The sequence below is a fragment of the Herpailurus yagouaroundi genome, unplaced genomic scaffold (assembly GCF_014898765.1).
Source record: "Herpailurus yagouaroundi ecotype Mexico unplaced genomic scaffold, PumYag 160, whole genome shotgun sequence".
NCBI lineage: Eukaryota > Metazoa > Chordata > Mammalia > Carnivora > Felidae > Herpailurus > Herpailurus yagouaroundi.
In genome coordinates this window covers 46356443-46378855 of record NW_024412401.1, presented here as the reverse complement: position 1 = coordinate 46378855, position 22413 = coordinate 46356443, and the positions used below count along the sequence as shown (strand labels likewise).

The window sequence follows — 22413 nt, the reverse complement described above, 5'->3', positions numbered from 1 at the left end:
TATTTAATGCCTACTCTTAACTGTAAATTCCGGATAGGCAGGGACCAGAACTGTTCTCTCCTGTGTCCCCAGCCCGATGTGATGCCTGACACCTAGTAATATTTGTTGGTTGACGGACCAGCATATGAAAGACACTGAGCACATAATAAATGTGCCATCAGATGTTAGTTGTCTCTTTTCTGTCCCCAGTTGCCTTTTTAAAATTCAAGCTCCTGAGCGGCTAGTTTATTTTTCTCTACGGACGCCGTGAATCCTGTTACGATCTTATTTTCCTGGGTGGGTGTCGGCAGCTGGAGCGTCACAGCCAAATTTGTGGCCCTCCCAGCCAGTGTGCGAAACCTCACCCCAGCTTGCGATTTTTCCCTTTGCCCCTGTTTCCTTTCCTGCTTTTGTTGCTGTGTTAACCTGCTTTAAAGCTTGTTTAGAACAAAAAAAAAAAGAGTATCAATTCATTTAAGGGAGTAAGGCTAACGGATTTATTCTGTGGAGTATCTACTTGCTGTTTTATTTTTCAATTACAGTTGTCAAATGACTTTTTTTTCTTTAAGTTAGCTTAATGGTTAAGGGAGGTTCATATTTAGCAGGAGTGGTATAAAAGACTTTGCAGTAGAGGGATTTGAGCTGGAATCACCATTAACTGTGACCATGGGCAGGTTTCTGAGAATCCTTTTTTTAATCCGTAAAATGGATGGTATAAATTGGATTCTTTGGGGGATTAAATGAGATAAGGTAGCTAAAGCCTCCTGCACAGCCCTCTGACTCCGGGAAACAGGAAACAGTTGGGTTCTCCTGTGGCTGACCATCTAGAATAACTGTGCAAATTAACCTGTGCTTTATGCCAAGTGGGCAACCCACACAGAAGCCTCTAAGAAGGGAGGTGTTTGCAACCACTGGGGTTCTGTGAGAAGTGGTGCTTAATGGGCACGCAGGTTCAGGAGGACCTGAAGGAAGAGCGCTTGAGGCCCAGGGGACACCGTATGACTAAGGGCTCAGAGGCAGGCTGGGAACAAGAGGATTCCTCTGGTGAGGGGAGGTGGGGATTGGCATTGACGGCACATGATGTGACACGGCTGAGACCTGGTCCAGCTGCTGACCGGCCCTCAGAAAGCAGATTAGAGGAGATCTAATCTCCTTCCCCTCCTCCTTCCACTGGCCTCGCCGAGGCTGGGCTTCTGGGAAACGTCTTGTCTCAGCAGAGCAGACTTGGGTTCTGGTCTGTTCTGTCATTTTGCCAGCTGTGTGACCTGCATGACCTTCATGTCTTCACCTTTATGGTGGCAGTAGCAGTAGTGCCTGCCTCACACTGCTGCCGCGAGGGGCCGCCGAGAAAATGCCTGGTGAGCCCCTAGCCTGATGCTGGCTGGCTCTTGGCGGGCGTGCGGTGAACGGTGGCCGCTGTTGTCGACTCCCTGTGCACACTGGCCCTTATACCGGCCTGCACGCCATCCGTCAGAGACCAGAACTACGATCGTGTGCGCTCTCTGACAAGATGTGCTGTGAGGTCTTCGCTCGAGCCCTTTCCCTCACCTCTTGTCCTTTAACCTGCCCACCCATGCCGGGCCCCACTGTTTCAGAGCAGAATTGGAAACCATTTGGCAAGCTGTATTTGCGCTTTTGTTTCTTTTCCAAAGAAGAAAGAGAAGCTCAAATGATTAAGACTTCTTTCAGAGTTTGCCTTTCCTTTGAAAGGAGTGGACTGAGGAAAGACTCCTGGGCTCCCCGTAGCCGGTCCGTCTGGGATGTGATTGAGGAGGTGTGTGCCTCGGAGAGGTCCACTGGGCCCTGCAGCATGCAAACTCCAGTGCTGACTTTGCATTTTTATGGGGATGAGCAAAGCAGTGGACCTTCCATCCCCCCTCCCCGCCCCCTCCAGCCCCAGGGGCTAGTAGCCGATTCCTTCCTGAGGTCGAAGAAGAGGTGTCTCTCACTTGGGGGTGGGGGGGGCCCTCCCGCCCCTCCCCCTTTGTCCTGGGAAGCTTTGTTTTGTGGCTTGAGCAGCCAACCTTCTTTTATTAAACCTCACTCTTTTCCAATTAGTAGCCACTCACCTCAGGGGAACATAATTAAGAGGGCTCTAGTTGTCTGGAGAAGGGAATGAAACAAATTGTGGAAGTGCAGTAATCGTGAACGGGGCTGCAGCACCATTCCTAAGTCTGCGGGAGCCATAGCGGTGTGGGGAATGAGTTCCTGCGTAGAACTCAGCTGTAAGAAAGGCCTGAGTTCATAGGAGGATTGGGTGAGTAGCCCCCTTGGGACATCAGCACTTCTTTTGGCTTGAGTACCAAGTGTGTTTCGGAAGACAGCATGGGCACAGCCATCCGACAGCCCCAGGTTGGAACTGTGGTTCCAGGTTCACCGTTTACTAGCTGTGTGACGTTGGACAAATTACTTCACCTTTCTGAGCCCGTTTCCCCGTCTGAAAATGTGGATAATAGTGCTACCTTGCAGTGTTGTCTTGAGAACTGTGTGTAAGTAACGCCTAAAAGCAGCTGGGTTGTAGTAGCTCGATAAATATTAGTTCTTTTTCCCCTTAGTAGGATTCAAATTAAACATACCTCTCAGGTAAAGGTCACTGCCTTGACACCAGCTTCCCTTTGCAGGGAAGAAGGAAGGAAGAATAGTTTTTATTCTTCCAGAATGTAACTGATGAAGTCAGATACTGCAGTAATTCCCAGAGAACAAAGGCCTAATAGAGACGTACCCTGTTATGCTATTCGGAGAAGCACCATGCATCCCACAGTTGCCATCGGCCATAGGGTCGTTGTGACACAGTTGTCATGGCCTGCCTCTGTGTGAACTTGGTCATGCTGTTAACATTATCACCGCTTTAATTATGTGCATTATTGGTTCTGCACATGTTGCGTCTAAATGCCATTTAAAATGGCTTCAACATCACACTTAGAACCGCCATTAAAACGTAAAGTCACTGCGAATGCTGAAAGGCACCAACAGCAGATAAGCATGCTGTTTATTTGCTGTTGAGCAGATGTTTGCATTGCTGTGTTCTTGAGAAGCAACGGACAAGTTCTTTTGGGGACCTAATAAAGGAAGACAGGTACTAGATGAGGTTTGATTGTATCTTGTTCCTGAGATACAATCAAACCATTCTTTGGGCGCTCAGAGAATGGGTCCAGTGGGACCTGCCATGTCAGGGACTCAAAGAGAACCCATCTGGACTTGATAGGTTACCGAGCCTACCACGTGCTGTTTCTGTGCCTGGCACTTCGTGCGTTATTGCAGTAGTCCTGAAGGATTCCCACCTTAACAGAGCCTGCCTATTTATTTATTTATTTATTTATTTATTTAAAAATTGTTTTCCTTTTTAATGTTTGTTTATTTTTGAGAGAGAGAGAGAAAAATTATATGCACTCTAGAATTTCAAAGATAGAAATATGTTCCTTATTGTGGGCCAATGTTGGGTGAGGAAAACGTGAAAACAAAAGTACCGTTCAGGTGATGGGAACCCCTCTCCCCTAAATTTCTCCTTACCATCAAAAGACAACGAAAAGAAGATTTCCAAAGAAAACGAGTCAGTATCTGCAGTAACTACTGAGGTTTATGGAGAGCAGAAACTTTCAGGACCCACCTAGGATTACGCAGTTACATATTTGCCACATTGAGATGTTAAGCGGACTCTGGGTTTCTTTTTTCTTTTCTTTTCTGTTCTTTTTCTTTTGCCTTTTTTTTTTTTTCTTCCATTTTCCTCTCCCCACTTGGAATTTGTAATTAGTATCTTTGCCTAGTGAAAATGCAGTCAATTCAGGGAAGTATTTGAGGCTTTGTAAGCAAATGATGACAGTGTAAAAGGTATTTGTCCAAATTTGCATTTATACAAAAGCTGGGGCTGCTGTGATTTCAGAGTAAGTGTGCTTTCAATATTTTCTAAATACAGAGCTGCTGCAGCCCTAGGAATACTTGGCTAAGAAATTGCACTTCTATGATTGGCCGTGATTACTCTTTGGAAAATTATTGGGCTTAAAAAAAAAAATGCCTACCTAATGATACCTGAATGGTGAGTCTCACTTTGTCCCTCTTTGCACATGCAGTCACTTCTGCAAGACTACCGTTCCTGTCTTTCAAAATATCGTTGATTTTTATTGCAGGACAAAAGGGCATGGCATTAAAACCTATGCATTTAAAATTCTAGAAAACATTTCTTTTTCAGGGAAGAGACTTGAGGTAGACGGAGACTTGCTCCGTATTTGTTTTCACCTTTTCCTCACAGTTGTTTGAATGGTCTTTTTCTGTACATTAACTCACCGGCTAGAATTTCAATTCTCAAATTCTGATGAAAACCCCACGTCATTTGTCAATTGCATGAGTCAATGCAGGAGCTGGAAAAGTTGCTAAGATTCGGTTAAATGTTACAGATTGGAGTTTTTCCTCCCTTCTATGTGTTAGGCTGTGCGGCTGGACAAATTAATAAGTGGCCATTTTTCTGGAATTCTCTCTTCCTGCTTCCTTTCATTACATTAGGCAAGGTTCCACGAGATGAGACATTTGCAGTCTTAAGACTTCCTGCCAGGGTTCAGACTTTGTATTTTTGACATTGAAGCTGTCGTGTTCCTGAAGCTACTTAATTAGAAACACATTCATTTCAGCGTACCCTGGAGAAAGCTTGGACAGCAGAGCCCGGCACACTGGGAAGTTCGAGTATTTGTGTAACTGGCAGCTAAACTAATGGTTTACAGTTTAAGGGGAAAAAATATCGCAGGGCATTTCCTTGCCCCTAGAAGCGAAGAGAAGCTGAATGTGCACAGCAGATACCTTTTTTAAAAAGGAGAGAGGAAGAAGAAGAAGAAAGCACAGAAAAGACAACTCCACTTTCAGTGCAGTTGTGTGCATAATTCTTTCTTTGGCTATTATCAAACACAAAAAGTCTTCTAGAAGAATAGTTCCCAAACTGTGCTGCTAATATTCAAGTCTGTTTTACAGGCTCCCAAGATCTATTACTGCTGAGATCTGTAGTGAGGAGGACATTTTATATTCTGGGGAAGGATTTTTGCTTGAAGAATTTTATTTGTTGAATGGTAATGAGGGAATTGTGCCCTCTCTTATTTTTAAATGTTTGAGCAATTTTAAAATGCACATCTGATGTTTAAAAACCTTCATTCCCTGGGGCGCCTGGGTGGCGCAGTCGGTTAAGCGTCCGACTTCAGCCAAGTCACGATCTCGCGGTCCGTGAGTTCGAGCCCCGCGTCAGTCTCTGGGCTGATGGCTCGGAGCCTGGAGCCTGTTTCCGATTCTGTGTCTCCTTCTCTCTCTGCCCCTCCCCCGTTCATGCTCTGTCTCTCTCTGTCCCAAAAATAAATAAACGTTGAAAAAAAAAATTAAAAACCTTCATTCCCTATCGATTGCTTTCAGAATAAAGCCTAAACTCCTTAGTATTCAAGTGGATGCACCCCTCTCCTTTCTCATTTCTACCCTTGTGGTTCTCCCAACGCTGTCCCCAAGAAAGCCATCCTTGTTAGGTGCACTTCCGCCCTCCTGGCTGCCCCAGAGGGAAGGCGCCTGGTCACTTTGGTTGGAGCCAGGTACCTTTCCTCTACGCCCACAGAACACCCTTGACCTTTCATAGGATGTGTCGCATACTGGAGAGACACTCCGTTCCTCCTCCTCCTTGGCTGCCGTCCCCTACTCCCCAGGAAATACATGCATGGGAGGTGGGTCCCGGGGCTTTAGGTTCAGTATTATGAAGTCAGCGTGGCCCAGAAGGAGGAAATTCAGAGCCACCCCAGGTTTGCTGCTTCCTGTGTTTTGTGGCATTAGACAAGTGATTTCAGCTCTCTGGGGGCTATTCTTTCCTCTGTCAACTGGGGATAAAGCCTACCTGATGCCATTGTTGGTGTGGATTAGGAAAGATGAATTTGCAGTTCCTCACATAACGCCTAGCACATTTATTATTGGCAAGTAGCATCATAATGTGATGCACACAATGTGTGCGAGCATGCTTGCACACACACACACCCACGCACACACACACGCGCTCCTGAAACCAAAGAAGATCAATCCATAGTGCCTAGGTTTTAAGAGCTTTGGAGTTGGGTTCTCATCTTCTGCTCATTTGATGACTTAGGGAACCATTGCCCTGTGAATGAAGCAATCGGAAGGGGCTTTTTGAATTGGATGGTGTGTGTGCAGTTGGGGAGGGGAAGCTTGCTCGAAGTTCCCCATGTACTTAGGCCAGTCAGAATGGACAGTTAGATCACATCTCTTGAGGTCAGAAGGAAACATCAAATAAAAAAAAAAAAATCAGTCTTCTTTGAAACCTATGATACCTTGCGTCCAACCTTGTTAACTGCTTTTTCTGTTGTAACTGTGGCGATTTGTTGTCACTAGTGTCCATTTGTGCCACGAACTCTACTAACTGCTTTGCGTGTATGTTCTCTCGTTCTGATCACAAGCTGCCAGTTTGATTCCGGTATCCCATTTTAAAGATAAGGCAACTGAGGCTGTGTGCTCACATGGGGCTACTTAGGGATTGACACCAAGGTCAGTGCTCTTCCCACACCGCCCATGCTGCCTCTAATGCTGCCCATGTTTTGAAATTCTTCTGAAGTTTCTAGGCTTGGGAACAAAATGTCACATTAAGATTTTTGTTGTGAAAGGAAATGTAACTGTGCATACGTTTATTAAAACAGTTTTTCTCCAAATAGTGAACCATCTGTAATTTTCTGTCGAAGCAACAGACATTAAAGCAGCTGTGTGTCTCTGTTTCTCTTCACAGTGCTCCCATGCCCTACCTCATAGGAATCCATTTAAGTTTAATGGAGGTAAGTTGGCGCCTTTCCTCCCCAGATCTCTCTACTCGCGGCTTTGTTTTGCTATGCGGCAGTGGAAAAGACACAGTCTCGGGATTCACAGCTCTGCACATGGGAGCGTGTCGAACCAACACCTCATGCTCAGCCCCCTCGCAGGTGCACAGAGCTGAGCACCCGGCGGAGGCCCTTTCCACTGGGCTCTGCTTTCCAGTGTTTTTCCGCTTTGCTTGGAGGTTGTCAGTTTTCCTGGGTGAGGGAGAGAGGTTCAGAGAGGCAGGAGGAAAGGGAAGGGAAATTGTTTGCTTTTCAAAATGATGTTTATTATAAATCACTGTAACAGTACGACATTTTTCATTATCAAAAACATGGTACAAAAAAGTAGGTAGGTATATAAAGAAGAAAGTTGAAAAGTGTCCACGATACCATTATTTCAGACTCAACTACTATTAGCATTTTATTATTCTTCCTCCTAGTCTATATTCTGTGAATATATATTTTGTATAAATATGCATAACTGATGTATATATGTGTACATATTATATATATAGTTTTAGGTCTGTTTCACTTAATATTATGGCATGGAGATTTCTACATATGTTAATCCACTCTCAATATGAATAATTTTTAATTTGTTGCCTGTCCATCCACTGTTTGGATATACCACAACCTAACCATTTTCCTATAACTGTTGGACACTTGGGTTGTTTATCATTTTTCACTATTATAAATAGCATTTCAGTGAACATCTTTATGCATAAGGCTCTCTCCGCACCCTGACTTATTTCTTTAGCACAGAACCCCCCCCCCCCCCCGCCCCAAAGTAGAAATGCTTGGTCAAAGCTAGGAATCTGGTGCCAGATTGCTTTCTGCATGGCTGTACCAATTAGATAGCAGTTCTTTTAAAGGGCTTTTGTGTGCTTTTGTAAGTGCCATTGGTTTGTAGACATGAACCTTAAGCTTTTCCCTCCTCGAGAGAGAGAGCTTAAATTTGTACTAGAGCAAAATGGGGTGGGAGGTGGGGGGCTTGCCTGTTTTGCACAGGAGATAAGCTCCCAGAGGGAAAATCTAGAGCCCTGTCCGTCTGTGATGATGCTTTGCATGTCTTAAAGGAAGTGCTACTTCTCTTCTTCTGTTGCCTTCATTTCACGTCGACGAGGACCACCTGCTTCTTCACTAACTGTTGCACACTGTGCTATTGTGCTTACGAAAATGAAACAAGTTGGTTATCGAAAAACCTGTTTGTTTGACATTGAGAATCTTGATCAAAATAGACCACAGAAATCTGCTCAAATTTCTAATTTGACAGGACGGCCATGTGGCTCCTACATTCTGTTAACAGTTCCTCCTTGTCGTCACCCAGCCCTGAGCACATACAGTACACAGTTTATGGACGATCTCGGATGTTGTATTTAGATCAGATTGAAGAGATTTCTTCTGTGTTTTACCTTTGTTTGTCAAGTTTAGGGGTGTATTCAAGGCTCCTGTGTGAGAAATTGAAAGTGAATACTTTTCTAACCGACCTTTCATGCCAGTCGCTGCAGAGTTTGAGACACAAATGTAAAGACCATTTGGTCTATCAGAGTCCACAGCTCTTTCCGGCCCCTCCTCCTGCCTTCCAGGCTGTTCTAGTACAGGCTTTTTCAGACTCTTTTCATGTCCCTTTACCTTCAGCATTGTCCACGTTTCTAGTCTTAGCTTGCTTTTCTTCTCCACATGCCCTCTAGTCATCTCTCGTAAGGCTTTTGCTTCAGCTACCAATGTGATATTTGTGACTCTCAGCTCTGAACTTCCTCTGGCTTCTCTTTCTCTGAACTTCAGATGCCAAGTTTCAAGTGCTGATGGATTGTCACCTAATGGACTACAGATGTCTCAGACTCAGTCTTCCCCAGACAATGCGTTACGTGCGCGCGCGCACACGCACACACAACCTTCTGGTGTTCCCAGTCTGTGAGTGGCACCATTGCCCGCAGAGGCACCAAGCATGGCTGAGTTCTCCTCTCTTCCTCATTCTTTCTCTCGAAATAGTCACTAGGTTTCTGACATCTCTCTCCACCTGTTCCTTCCTCACTGCCTTCGATGACCTTTTTCTTTGCTTTCTTGGATTCCTGTGAAGCCTTATTCCTTCCTTTGATAAGCAAAATGAAGGCCTCTGTGTTCTGAACAGTTTGCTAGGCCATAGAGAGAGGGAGACGGACATGAACTCAGGCCAAAGTCCCGACACGTGGTGGGGTGCCTTCCGCCTCGTCGCCGTACCTCCGTAGCCTGCCTTCCAGCCTCTCTCTGCCCTCCCCCATGTCCTGCTGTCTCCACTGCTGTCCTCTCACTGTCCCTTGCTAGCCAGTGCTCTCCCTGATCCATAAGCACACCCACATCCCTCCTCAACACCCCCTCCCTCTGGCTAAGCTTGCCCTTCTCTACCTCTTCCCAGAAGTCCCCAGTTGTCATCTTTCACGTACTGTACTTCTTGCCCCGGATGATAGCTGTCTGCTGCTCTGTCTTCTCCGTCATCCCTAGAAGTATGAGTTCTTTGAGAACAAAGACTGTGCTGCATTCATGTGGTGGCCTCAGCACCTAGCAGGACGCCGAGCACGTACTTTCTGAAAAGAAGGATTGAGTGCGTGCTTGGAAAACTGGATTCCAGGACACATTCAGAGCCTCACTGTTTCCGGGGAACCAGCACCATAAGTTTACTTAAAGGTGGAGTAAATGTTTTACTTTTTATATGATCGTAAGGAATTTTTGAAAAGACCTCTGGTAGTAAAACATGTAATGCAAAATATACGTAAATTCTGAAGCCGAAACTTGAGACAGTTTTGCCTTTAGGTGAATGGGTGCGAATCCACTCTCCTTCCTTAGTCTTTGAGGGATTTTACGTGAGAAGGTTCAGGAAGCATTGGGCAAGATCAGTCTTAGACCTGTTTGACTGAAGTTGGGGAGGGGTTTGCCATGCCAAATTCTTGTGTGATCAGCAGTAAAAGAAAAGCCAGATCAGTCGTTGCCCCATTCTTGAGGCCAGCTAAACCACTTTTCCAAGCAAAGTCGTGTTTCCTGGGTGTGTTGGGTAGCCGTGAACTACCAAATCGTGGAATTTAGTCTCTTAATCTCCTCCCGTGGATTTCAGCTCAGACTCGGAATGCTCTAGTCATTCTTTTTGATTGGGTTTATCTGGTTCTGTTATACTCTTCAAGGGAGAGAAATGCTTCCCTGAGATTTCTTCCAGGCACCATGGGCTGTAACGCTTGGGGAGGAGCTCGTACCTGGGGCCAAAGGAAAGCTCTTTAAGGAAGGAGCTTGGGAAGGCCCATCTCCTCTCGCACACTAGTTTTCTTACTGGCAATTCAGCAAAAGGCTTATTTTTGACTGTCTTGTTATTTTTTCTTGAAAGCTATAGGCACCTTATTATGCCTTTGCATATGTGCCAGAATTTTTTAAACTTCAAATGAATGTGGCAGATGTTCATAAAAGTTTAGAAAAAGCTACCATAGGAAGACTTTTTAACCATTTTTATGACACTCAAATTTGTTGCACAAAAGGAAATATAAATTATAACCTAGTGTTCTCATTTGAAAAAAAGGTTATTTTGGGGAAAGACCTCATTCTGGTCTTCCGTTCTAACAGGGTGCCCCTGCTTTTTGTTGAATGGTAACCCAGTCACCTTCAAGAGTCTGCCTTCCTTCTGAAGTGACAAGTTTATAGTCAATCCGCATTCTTACCCCTCCTTCCGCCTTTTTATATTCTTTCTCTCATTTAAGCAAACATTAATTTGAGGCTAGTGGTAAGTTAGCAGGATAGCCAAGGGTATTGGCATGGACCTAGTTTCTTCTTGGAGAGAGTGATCTTGTTAGCTGGCAGCTAGGAAATACCGAAACGTGGCCAGATTCCACAGGGCCTGTTTCCTTTCATTCTCTCCACCTCGGTTCAGTTCAGGAGACGTTTCTGCCGCCCCTCTTCTGTGCCTGGTCTGGTGGCAGGTGCCAGGTTACATCTGGTGGATGGTGCTTCTCCGTTTTGATAAATGAAGACTTTCCTCTCCAAGCCTCACAAACAATGCTTTGTGTCCAGGCCTCAGAGTGCTACGAGGGATGTAGGCAGAATATCGTATGCATGTATCCCGGTGGTCAGGAGGGAGGAAGGAGAAGCGATAGCTGTGGCACAGTTGCAGACAGAGGCTCGGGTTAGCCTGTGTATCATACCCCACCTGTACACAGAGGCAGTGAAGTGCAGTGGTTAGAACGTGGACTCTGGATTTTAGCCCTCCGAACCTCCTGCTTACGTGATCCTGGGGAAGGTAATGACCTCTTAACGTCTGTTGTCTTACCTATGAAACAAGGACAGTGGCCACATCTCCCTTACAGGATTGTTGGGAGATCCAGTGAGATAATGCTTGTTGGGTGCCTCACATAGTGCCTGGCACATAAAGAGTTCAACAGAGATCAACAACCGTTGATGTTTTTATTTCCTCAGTGGGCTTAAAGCCATTTACGTTGTTAAGTCGGTAGCTTTGGGAGCATGTTTCAGAGACTCTTAGGTTACCAGGGCCATCGTCCTCATTACCTAGGGAAGGAGAGTTTGTGGTCGCCCTATTTTCTCCTGGTCTGCAGTGCTAGAGACACTTTTTCAGGGATGGGAGCGGTCCTTGTGTAGAATTTGAATGCACTCTCGACCCTCTGCTTGATCACTGTCCTGCTGTAGTAATTTCGGGCAAGATACGTTGTCTCTCTGCCTCTCCCTTTCTTCATCTGTAATAGCGGTTAGCACCCATCTTTTAGAATCATGGGAAGGATTAAATAAATACATGAGTCCTGTGTGTGTCCAGCATACGTGAGTGCCCGGTCTGTGCCGGGCACACGGTCCACGTCCCCTTCTACAGTGATGTTTTGAGAGCCTTCTGAGTACCAACTACTGCATCCTGCTAGGGGTTCTGTACGAAATGGTGAGCGTCACATAATCCCTGCCTTCACAGGGTTTCGTCTAGAGCAGATGCAGGCAAGTAGAAAGTAATTACAGTGAATTTGGGAGGCTATGGGTCCGGTAGGGGAAACACCAAATCTAGCCTCGAGGGCTGTGCCTCTGACAGGAAGGGAACACCTAAGCTGAAGCCAGGGAAACCGGGAACAGCATCTGCAAAGACTTAAAATGACCACCATGGAGCTTTCCAGGAAGTAGGAGTAGTTCAGTGTGTGACGGGAGCACAGAGCCGAAGGGAGAGAGCAGAGCTGAGGTAGGCAGGCAAGGACCAGGCCATCCAGGGCCTTGTAAGCCTTGTTAAAGAGTTTGAACTTTATAGGGCAATGGAGAGCCATTGAAGTGTGTAAATAGGGGAGGGACATGGTCAGGCCTTCTCCTTCTGGGCCATTAGAAACACAGTCCTTCCATATAAAATGCTTGGAAACTGCTTAACCATGTTAATAAAGTAAATTGATATTTATAAAGATCAAGGTAATTCTTAAGTAAATTACACACCACAACCATATATATAAAATTCAGATGTGTTGGCATCCCAAACCCAAGCTTCCGAACGGCTCCCTTGCTACCATGCTGTGGCCGAGGTGTTTGCAGCGATGACTTTCTTCGAGGGTTTAAGCACCGCTTTTACTAGATTTTGTCTTTTCCTCTCCGTTTCTAAGTACTTTTCATGAATTAGATATTCTTTCTACAGCCCAGTTTGAGGATATAAATTTATTTTTTAATCCATGAAATGTTTGTTTATTTGAGAGAGAGAGAGCGTGCGTGCGTGTGATGAGCGGGGGAGGGGCAGAGAGAGAGAGAGAGAGAGAGAGAGAGAGAGAGAGAGAGAAGGAGGAGAAGGAGAAGGAGGGAGGGAGACAGAGAATCCCAAGCAGGCTCCCGGCTGTCAGCACAGAGCCCGACGTGGGGCTCGAACTCCCCAACCTGGAGATCATGACCTGAGACGAAGTTGGATGCTCAACCAACTGGGCCACCCAGGCGCCCAGCAGATAGACATTTAGACTGGCAGTCGGAACAGGGGGAATGCGACCCAGAAACCAAATTCCCCGGCCCCTTGCTACCTCTGCCACCGTCGCAATTTCAAGAGGCATGTGATGGGTTCACGAGGGCACGAGACCAGGCTTCCAGCATTCTGTTCTCTTTCTCGCCATCCTCTCCCTGGGGAGGCTTGGCGGGAGCTCCTAGAAAGACACCTGATTTTGCAGATGCACCAGGTGCTTGGCACAGCCCTGAGGCACCGCTCCTGAGGCCACACCCGGGTGCCAAGGCAGAGCTCCTTTCAGTCTCTGGGAGCCAGAGGGGCTCCCGGTGTAAGTAGCGGCTTTTTACACAAAATAACAGGATTTACTTATTTACAGAAAAGAAAATTAACCCTTCCCCCCTGCCTTTGCATCTCAAAGAATCTGAATTTCTGTCAAATGAGTAGGCACAATTTTAACTAGTTCTTTCTTTTCCCTTTTTCCCTCAGCAGAGAAAGCCTTTAATCCTTTATTCATTTTTTTAATAGATATATATTTATCTTTAAACAGTTTCATATGAGTGGGGAGTGTTTCCTGTTCACCATCGTGCCATTTGCTTCTTCGCAGGACTCTACAGGTAGAGGGTAATGAGATGTAGTTCACCCTTGTTAAAGCTGAGACTGGTGCAGAGCTCGGAGCCACAATTCTATTCTAGATGGGAGTGGGGACCTGTATATGTATCCTCACAGGAGTTGAGAAATCCCGGGTGAGGTTTGTTAGTGCTGAGTAGTCCTCGTCCTGCTTTGTAAGAAGGTGATATTTGCCTGAAACATTCCACCTGGGAGTTTCAGTCGCAGGCTCGCGGGGAGAGCTCTGGCAAGAAAGGCCAAGGGTTGGGACATCTGAGTCCTTGCTCAACACCGGACACGGTGCCAGGTACTTTACCCATTTTCACTTTGGAGCATTCCTCGGAATCTCTCCACCAGGAAGGGGTATCCACATTTGCAAATGGGGAAGCTGAGGCTCAGGTAAAATAATTTCTGTCTAGTCCCTCGGCCACGATGGGGTTGTGAGGACCCAGAGACTCTGCCCTGCGTGCCGTCTACTCAGGCCGTGTGGATCATGCCTAACCCCGCCTCAGTCTTGAGCAGAGGCCCAGCTTCACCTGAGGTTTTCCTTCTCGGGTGGCCTCCATGCCGTGCACGGACGGGGGATGGTGGCCAAGGGACCCGGGAGTTCATGTCTGGCGGCCTCGTGTGTCCAGAGAAGGGCTCTGACTATACTTGTAACCGGGGCTGGGTTACTTAGCCTCTTCACGATGTCATTCTCTCGTCAGTAAAATTAGGATTGTATTTGCTCCCTCAAGGAGTTGTGAGAATTCAGTGATATAACAGATGTGAAGGGCTTTCTAAAAATACTACACCAATAAATTATATGTAAAAAAAAAAAAAAAAATACCACGCCAAACATGATTCTTTATACTTAAGAGCAAAGTTTAGGTCACTTGCTGGCACTTGCTTTATTATATAAAGAAAAAAAGTAATCAGACAGTAGCTCGGCTCTGCTGGAATTTCCTCAGCATACTGTTTGTTATCCGGCAGAATTGTCACATGTGAGTCTGTCACACGCGCAGCGTTCAGGGTGACCGTTCAGAAGCTCCGTTCAACTTGGGGCCCGAAGGAGGTCCTGGACTGTGCCTGATGAGTTTCCCCCAGAAGCTCTCTCCTCTTCACAGCGGCTTCTACATTTACAATAAGTGGGATTTGTTTTGTTTCTGAATTGTTTTAGGTTTTAAAGAATTTTTTATTTTAGAGAGATGGGCTGGGGGGAGGGCCAGAGGGAGAGGGAGAGAGGATCTTAAGCAGGCTTGGTGCTCAGCACCGAGCCCAACACAGGGCTCAATCCCACAACCGTGAAATCATGACCTGAGCCGAAATCAAGAGTCGGATGCTTAACTGCCTGAGCCGCCCAGGCGCCCCTGAATGCGATTCTTAAATGTCACTTATCCTGATGTTGAATTAGTTAATACAAAACAATTTAAAGCTCTAGTAGTAATTTATGTAATCAAAGGGAACAAGTAATTCTGGCTGATTTAAGTATCTCTTGCAGTCAGTACATTTTCAGTCTAATTTGTTGTGACTGAAATGTTCTCTTGTGAGATGAGATAAGCCTCTGTTATAGATTAGAAAAACTGAGTAATTTATGAGGGAGAATCCCAGTAGAAAATGTGAAACCATCGTTGATGCTCTTGTTTGCCAATTTTCCTATCATCACTTAGCCAGTCATTATATGTAAGTTCCGCTTAGCAATGTGAAAACCGACTTCAAAGAAAATTTAGTTTATAAACTGTTACTAAGAGAAAGCTTGAACTAATCAAAATCCTATCAGGTTAAGAGAAAGAGCTGCACGCAGGGGGGCGTGTGGCGGAGTGAAAAGGACTCTTGGGCTCTAGAGTTAGATGGCCCTGGATTCAAATTCTAGCCCTAGTTAACGTCTGGTTAAAGTCCAGATGGCTTTAAACAACCTCCTTTGTTGAGCTGAGAGGTCAGTTTGGCAGGCGGGGAGGGTGTTGTCATTGCATCACACAGTTGGACCACTCTGTGCAAAAGGATTATTGTGTTATCTTCTTAAGAGATGCGTGTTGGAAGTACTCAGTGGTATCAACCATTGAGTGAAGGTCTGCCAGTATACGTGGCACTTGAGCCCTGTCGTTTCTAGTTGTCACCCCCGTGAAGGAAGTGTAGATTTTGCAGGAGGTCGGGTGCTTCTTTGAGCCTTAGACACGTCGCTCATAAAATGGGTATGTTCCCCACTTTGTGGGAGTTTTTAATGAGGAGCAAGTGAGGGAATTGGTACCTGACGCATGGTAGGTGCCAAATAAATGGAAGGGGCTATATGTGTATCGATATTTGTGTAGAACCGAGAAATCTTCTTTAAAGCTAGTTAAAAGGCATCTACCTAAGTTTGACTCTGCCCTCTTTTTCAGCTTCCTTTTGTATTTTTTAGTGAGTGACTTTTTCTAAATTGACATTAACTCAAAGGCACTTTTAACTGAGCAGAGCCACATGGGACTGGTGACTTCTTAAAGTCCTTGGAAGTGAATAGGGGCGGGGCTGTTGTGGGAGCTCAGAGACCAGTCTCGTGATGATTGAAGAGCCGTACCCTTGGCCTAGGCAGATCCCACTTGGAATCCGGGCACATGTGGTTTTGTTTAACACCATGCTCCACAGACTCACAGTCCGAGTTTGTGACCATCAGACATTTGTTGTTGATATGTGAGGTCACCCCAGTAGGGGTGTTTGTCAACCAAATTAAACTTCCTCTTAATGACCTAAAATAATTGATTCGGAAGGCCTTTAAATGGGCCGTGGCAATAGGTGAGCAGGCTGGAATCTGGCATTTTCTGCACAGATTATTGCGTGTTATTCTTTTGCTTTTAGGGGGAAGACATGGGTGGACCATGGGCTTTTGGGGCAGGCAGTGAACCTAAGTTTGAATCCCAGCTCCACCATTTATCTAAGTGTGACACGGGCAAGTCACTGAACTCCTGTGCGTGTGTGCCTTAACACCTCCATCTGTGAAATGGGACACCTGCCTTAAAGTGATGACAGCTAGAAGTAACATGGCTGACGTTCCATGCATGTTAGTAGACCCTCACTGGATGGTAGATATTATTATTAATAAAGTGTTTCTAGTAGGCATCTGTGAAGAAGATAGCTTAGTACTAATTTTGTGCAAAGCGGTCAAACTCTGATGTAGTAACCGTACCTTTTTTTTCCCCCCTGCTAAACTGATTTCTCCATAAACTGCTTTCTGTACTAAACTTAAACGCCCATAGAGAAAAGTGTGACTAAAATTGGAGTCTGTAAACCTCTCTTTACATATTGTTTGATTCTCAGCTGATTTCAAAATGCATTTAAAGTTGAATATTTAAGATCTACGCCATGTGGGCTACACAAGGAGTGAGTTTTTTCTTTGCCTTTGGATTCGGACATTAATGACCTAAGCTCTGGCCTTTGCAGGTAGAGTGGGGCCACCGCATTATATTTGTTAGAAGTAAAACACTGGCTCAGAGCTCTTCCTGATCAACAGTGGCGCTGAAGTTTCCTTGTGTGTTTGGAAGTTATCAGTATCCCACAGAGTGGTTTATGTGTCCTGCGTAAAATTCTTCCCTCCATAGACACAAATATCTGACAGAAACTAAAAGCCGCAGGCTGGGGCTGCCCAGGGGCCTGGACATGGCTTTAACCAAATATAATACCTGTTAAGCTTTGGCATCTATTGTTTTTAAATGATTCGATGGTAATAAATTTATATCCCGCCTCTTCAGCATTTTATTGCAGATATTTTGTACTGACCGAATGGGTTAAATTATGAAGCTTGATAAGTACATATGCACATTACCCATCCCTAGCTTTAGAAGAAAAAAAAAAAGGAAGAAAAAGATAGCTATGAGTTTGGAAGTCATCCCAATTTTTAAAAATAAGAGAATTTGGACATTTTGGCATATGGGGCTTTTTAAATGAAATTTCATGGAACTGAAAACAGTCAATTTTAGGTTTCCAAAAATTGTTTTGATTTTCATTGGTATAAATTTGCTGCACATGGTTTTAGGGAAGTTCTGAGAGATGCATTTGGGACTTCGGGGTTGATTTTTTTTTTTTTTTTTTTTTTTTTTTTTTTTTTTTTTTTTTTTTTTTGAGATTTGTGATTTATTTTTAAAAGGTGATTTTTTTTTTTTCTCCCCTAACTCAAAGTATAAATCGGAGGAGACAGAGTTCCATTTCTAGGACAGCTTTTTTGTAATGACATCGTTAAGCATTGCCAAACAACTGGACTCGGGGCAGAATTATCGAGCATCATTTTGGCACCCACCGTTTGGACACTGAGCAGCCGACTCCTCTCCCCCCCGTCTCGGAGCTAGAATCTCGAGGCCAAATGATTTGGGCCATTCCATTAGCAGCAGCTGCTGGTGATAAGCACCGTGAGAGTCACCTGTGTAGGGTCAGGCTTATTGCACATCAAGGTTCGGCAGTGTCGGAAGAGAGGGAAGATGCCCAGGAGGGGGCTCTAGGCCACCTGCTGTGTGAGGATCAAAGGGTTGAAAGGTCAGAGGGCGCAGCTCCCTTAACCATATCTGTCTGTGCAATAGCTGTTTCAGATTGTAAATCTTGGCGATTTCATTAAGTCCTCCTGGCTGCTACTGGGGCATTGAAATAATAAAATTTTATATCTGTTGCCTTTCCTGCCTCTGGCAGCCAGGCTGATACATTCTCTGCAAAATGGGGCGTCTTTATGAAAAGCTTTCCTGGAATGATCAGAGCGGCCCTGGTGAAGCTTCACATTGGGAAGTTGGGGTTCACAGAACCTCATCCTCTGGAATGGTTTAAACGCACGCACGCACAGACCGGTTAGCAGCCTTTGTGATTTATGTAACACCTCTTTTCCGAAAAGCAGGTCACCAAAGTATTACGTATTGCTAAATGCTTAATCTTACACGTAGGAGGAAAGCTTTGCTTTCTCAGTGCTGTATTAAATAGCCCCTGTTCTAATGACTCCGGGGTCCGTCCTCTTGGGCCATCCCGAGCCTCTCTACGGGCATTACTTCCCACTCGGCAGACCATTTGGGTGTTTTTAGAGACGTGTCTCCTGAATATGATTTTCCAAACACTTTTCCTAGATCTTAAAGTTGTTATGGACCTTTAGGGCTCCTTGGCTCTTGGGCAAGACAAATCACAGTAATGGCTGCCCCTTTACTGCCCATATGTTTAAGACCCCCTGTAGTTTGTTTGAAAAGTTAAGAGATTTTCACAGTGAAGGTGCCATTTCTGAAATTTAAAGTGTTCCTTTTCACCGGGAGATAAGTTCACTCTGATTAAGTCCGTAATTCTCACTAAGCCATGTTTATGGGGGCAATAAACAATGTTTCAGCGTGCTTGTTAAATTGGGTTTCCAACCTCTCCACTCTTTAAAAATTGACATTTCAAATAAAAGGCAGGTGGAGATGGGAGTCCAGGTTTTCTGTGCCTAGTGATGAATGAATGATGGCAAGTGGCAGTTGTGTGGGAGGAATGAGGTCCTGTTTTATGGGAGGGTGACCCCAAACCATTTTGGGACTAGGGAATCAACATCCCCTTATACCCCCAGTGAAACTCTTAAATTCAAGTTTCACGGTTTCAAATTGGACGGATGCTGTTTTTGAAATACTGCCAGCCACATTGCACACATTATTTAATTTCACAGCAAGCCTGTGTTCCAATAGTGGTGGCCCCCTTTTACAGATGATGAAATTTGGGCACAGAGAGGTTAAGTGACCCGTCCAAAGTCACATTGCTAAAAATGACAGGACCAGAATCCAAACCCAGTTATTTCATTGTGTGAAGTGGTTTAGTGTATACAAAAGAAGAACATGATGCTGGTCCAACTTTTAGGGTCTGTTTGCTGTTAGGTGTCTGGCCTCTGGTAAGTCTATCCACGAAGGTTACAAAATAAATATGTGACCTCGTCACTGTCCGGTCTTTGCTAAGCCAGGAAAGTGGAAGGGGCGGCACAGACAGGAGAAGGAGACCACTGGGCTTTGGGGTCGGACAACCCCAAGCTCTAGGCCTGGCTCTGTTGTTACCCCGGGGCCTGGTGCAAGAGTTTCAGTCTTCTGTGCTATAAAATGGGAATAATCATGCCTGTTCCATGGGACTGCTCTGAGGATCAGATGAAATAAGGTATCTTAAAATAATAGTGTTTATATTATACTTTATAGATGACAGTAGTAAGCCTTAGTGCAGTGTCTGTGGATATAGTAAGGTTGAAACAGTTATTTAAAAAAATTTTTTTAATGTTTACTTATTTTTGAGAGAGAGAGAGAGAGGCAGAGAGTGGGTGGGGGAGGGGCAGAGAGAGAGGGGGAGACACAGAATCCGAAGCAGGCTCCAGGCTCCGAGCTGTCAGCACAGAGCCCGATCTGGGGCTCGAACTCAGGAACTGTGAGATCATGACCTGAGCCGAAGTCGGATGCTTCACCGACTGAGCCACCCAGGCGCCCCAAAACAGTTATTTTAAAGGCAGAGTGCTCTCTCTCCCTCCGCCCCTCTCCCCCACTTGGTTTCTCTCTCTCTTTCTAAAATAAATAAAATAGAAAAAATAAAAAATAAATAAAATCTAAAAAGAAGAGGCACCTAGGTGGCTCAGTTACTTGAGCGTCTGACTCTTGATCTGGGCTCAGATCATGATCCCAGGGTCCTGGGATTGAGCCCCGTGTCGGGCTCCACGATGAACATGGAGCTCGCTTAAGACTCTCCCCACATACACACACTCCCGCTCCCTCTCCCTGTCCCATGCCCTTCTTCCCCACTCCCCTTCTTGCTCTCTAAAATAAATAAAATAAGTTAATGAAAATAAAGGAAAAGTGATAGGGGCAGCATGAAACGGAGACGTCACTAAACAAGTTTTATTTTCGTTTTCGTTTTTTGAGGGCCCAGCCCCGTGTTGTCCGCCGTGCTTGGCGCTTAGGCCTCTGAGAAGGCAGTGTGCTGTGGGGCAGGAATAATCAGGAAGGTTTTGTGGAAGAGCAGGGCCTCGTGGGACGGAGATGATGACGGCGACCTTCGGGCCGTCTTCGCGTCTCACCCAGGGCTCCACACTTCGTCTCTCGTTCGTGCTTTGCAACAGGCCTTCCTCGTCTTCTGTTCACAGATGAGAAAGCGGAGTCTCCAGCATAGGGAGGGTGCTTCAGTTGGAGGCGAAACACCACCAGCCCAAGGGCGGGCCTGTCCAGTGCGCTGCCGGGAGAACTGGCAGAACCGGGCTCTCACAGAGGCTGCTGGCACCTACCTGCCTTCTAGCTGGCCCTCTGTGAGATACGTGCCCTGCTTAACCTTTAGTCTTCTCGACAGTCCTGAGGCTAAGGACAGTGACTCCCGTGTCACACGGGAGAAAACGGACACCCAGGGAGGTAAAGTGCCGCGCCCGCAGCGACCTGGCTAGTGAGCGAAAGAGCCAGGACACCAACCTCGTGACTTTTTGACCTTGGGCTCTGGACCATCCAGCAGAGGAAATCGAGCAAGTTCCATGTGAATAGAGATGCTCTCTTCCCCTGTACGTTGCTGTGCCTTTTCTTTTCTTTTCTTTTCTTTTCTTTTCTTTTCTTTTCTTTTCTTTTCTTTTCTTTTTTCTTTTCTTTTCTTTCTCTTTTTCTTTCTTTCTTTCTTTCTTTCTTTCTTTCTTTCTTTCTTTCTCTCTCTTTCTCTCTCTCTTTCTCTCTCTCTCTCTTTCTCTCTTTCTCTCTTTCTCTCTCTCTCTCTCTCTCTTTCAAATTCTTTAATGTTTATCTTTGACAGACAGAGCACGAGCGGGGGAGGGGCAGAGAGAGCGGGAGACACAGAATCGGAAGCAGGCTCCAGGCTCCGAGCTGTCAGCACAGAGCCCGACGTGGGGCTCTGACTCTCACACCTCGAGATCATGACCTGAGCCGAAGTCAGACACTTAACTGACTGAGCCACCCAGGCACCCCGGCTGTGCCTTTACTTAGGCCATTTGGTTATAGTTTACCTCACCACTCCTTATCCAGGCCGTCCCGTAGGTAGGCCGAGGGCCTCTTCAGTTCAGAGATCATGCTTTATTATCTCTCTGTCCTTAAAACCTAGCATGGAGTTGACGTGAATGACCGACTGACATATGACTGACTGAATGAGTGAATGAATGGGTGAGTGAGTGAATGAATGCCCAGGAGATGTATGGTCAAGAAAGGAAAAATGGCCCATTGGAGAAAAAGCTCTGTGCTGACCCGGGTTGAAAATCCTTGGACTTGTTAATGAGAGTCAGTGCTTATTACCTTGTGAGGAGTGGATTTGGCCTGACCTGTGAGGGGCTTACACCACTTCCCTCCCCTGTCAAGCTTCTGTTTCTGTTTAAAGCACACTGGGAAATTCCAGCGGTGTTTTCAGGGGTCCTCTGAACTGTCGGGCTTAGATTTTTAATTTTGTGGAGCAGGAAGGAGCAAATCAGTGACTCCTGGCTCCAAAGAAAAACCACTGCGTTTATCAACCGCTTGGCAGTTCAGTGACCTTTGGGGCCTGAGGAAGGGAAGGAAAATGTCACTCTTGCCTCTGTGTATATCTGAGATTTCAGGAGGGAATAAAGAGTTTAGAGTACCTGAAGGTTTGCCTTTCCTCTTCTTGTCCTTTCCACTTTCCCTTTTATTTCTCTTTCCTTTCTTCCTAGGAGGCCACCAGCTCCCATGCTGTTCTTTGTTATGTGCTCATATATATGCGCATGCATTTGAGCACATTTTATACGTGCTGTATAGTGGAAAGAACATTGGCACGTGGAACCCAGATTCAAATCCTTTCTCTGACACACACCACATTGTAAGAACATGGGCAAACCGTTTACTCTCTTTAGGCTCAGTTTCTTCATCCATCAAATGGGTATGATATTCTGCAGAAAACCCTCTCCCTGGGGAATTTTAATGGAGTCTGGGCCAACCCTCGAGCTATGAAGGGCTTGATTCTTCTGCTACGTGCTTGACAAACTTCCGCTAAGTTACAGTTGCTCAATATGCTTGTTGGTTGAAACAGTGGCAGAACAATTAATAAGATGCACTGGGTAACTGGGCGTTGGTGTTCAGCTGCTTGCAGTGTGTAACACAACTGCTTCTAAGCCCTACGACTTTGGACCAGCTATTTTTCCTCCCCGAGCCTCAATTTCCTTCTCTCCACGGAGTGTCATGA

The 22413-nt window shown here is 45.6% G+C and overlaps 1 protein-coding gene and 1 long non-coding RNA gene across 19 annotated transcripts in view; one reads left to right on the top strand and one right to left on the bottom strand.

The window, feature by feature from the left end:
- Positions 1–22413, top strand: part of DENND1A (DENN domain containing 1A) — a 511997-nt gene that overhangs the window by 301330 nt on the left and 188254 nt on the right. For all 18 annotated transcript variants that reach the window (XR_005792696.1, XM_040482265.1, XM_040482264.1 and 15 more), the window contains one exon: positions 6728–6773. Coding sequence is in view for 17 of the 18 variants with exons in the window: in XM_040482265.1 (XP_040338199.1) it covers positions 6728–6773 (46 nt within the window). In the remaining variant the exon portion in view is untranslated. The remainder of the gene's footprint in view (positions 1–6727; positions 6774–22413) is intronic.
- LOC121034966 (uncharacterized) lies at positions 3657–6641 on the bottom strand. The gene is made up of 2 exons (XR_005792698.1): positions 5339–6641; positions 3657–5106 (listed from the first exon to the last, which is right to left on the bottom strand). It is a non-coding gene; the product is annotated as an uncharacterized LOC121034966 (long non-coding RNA).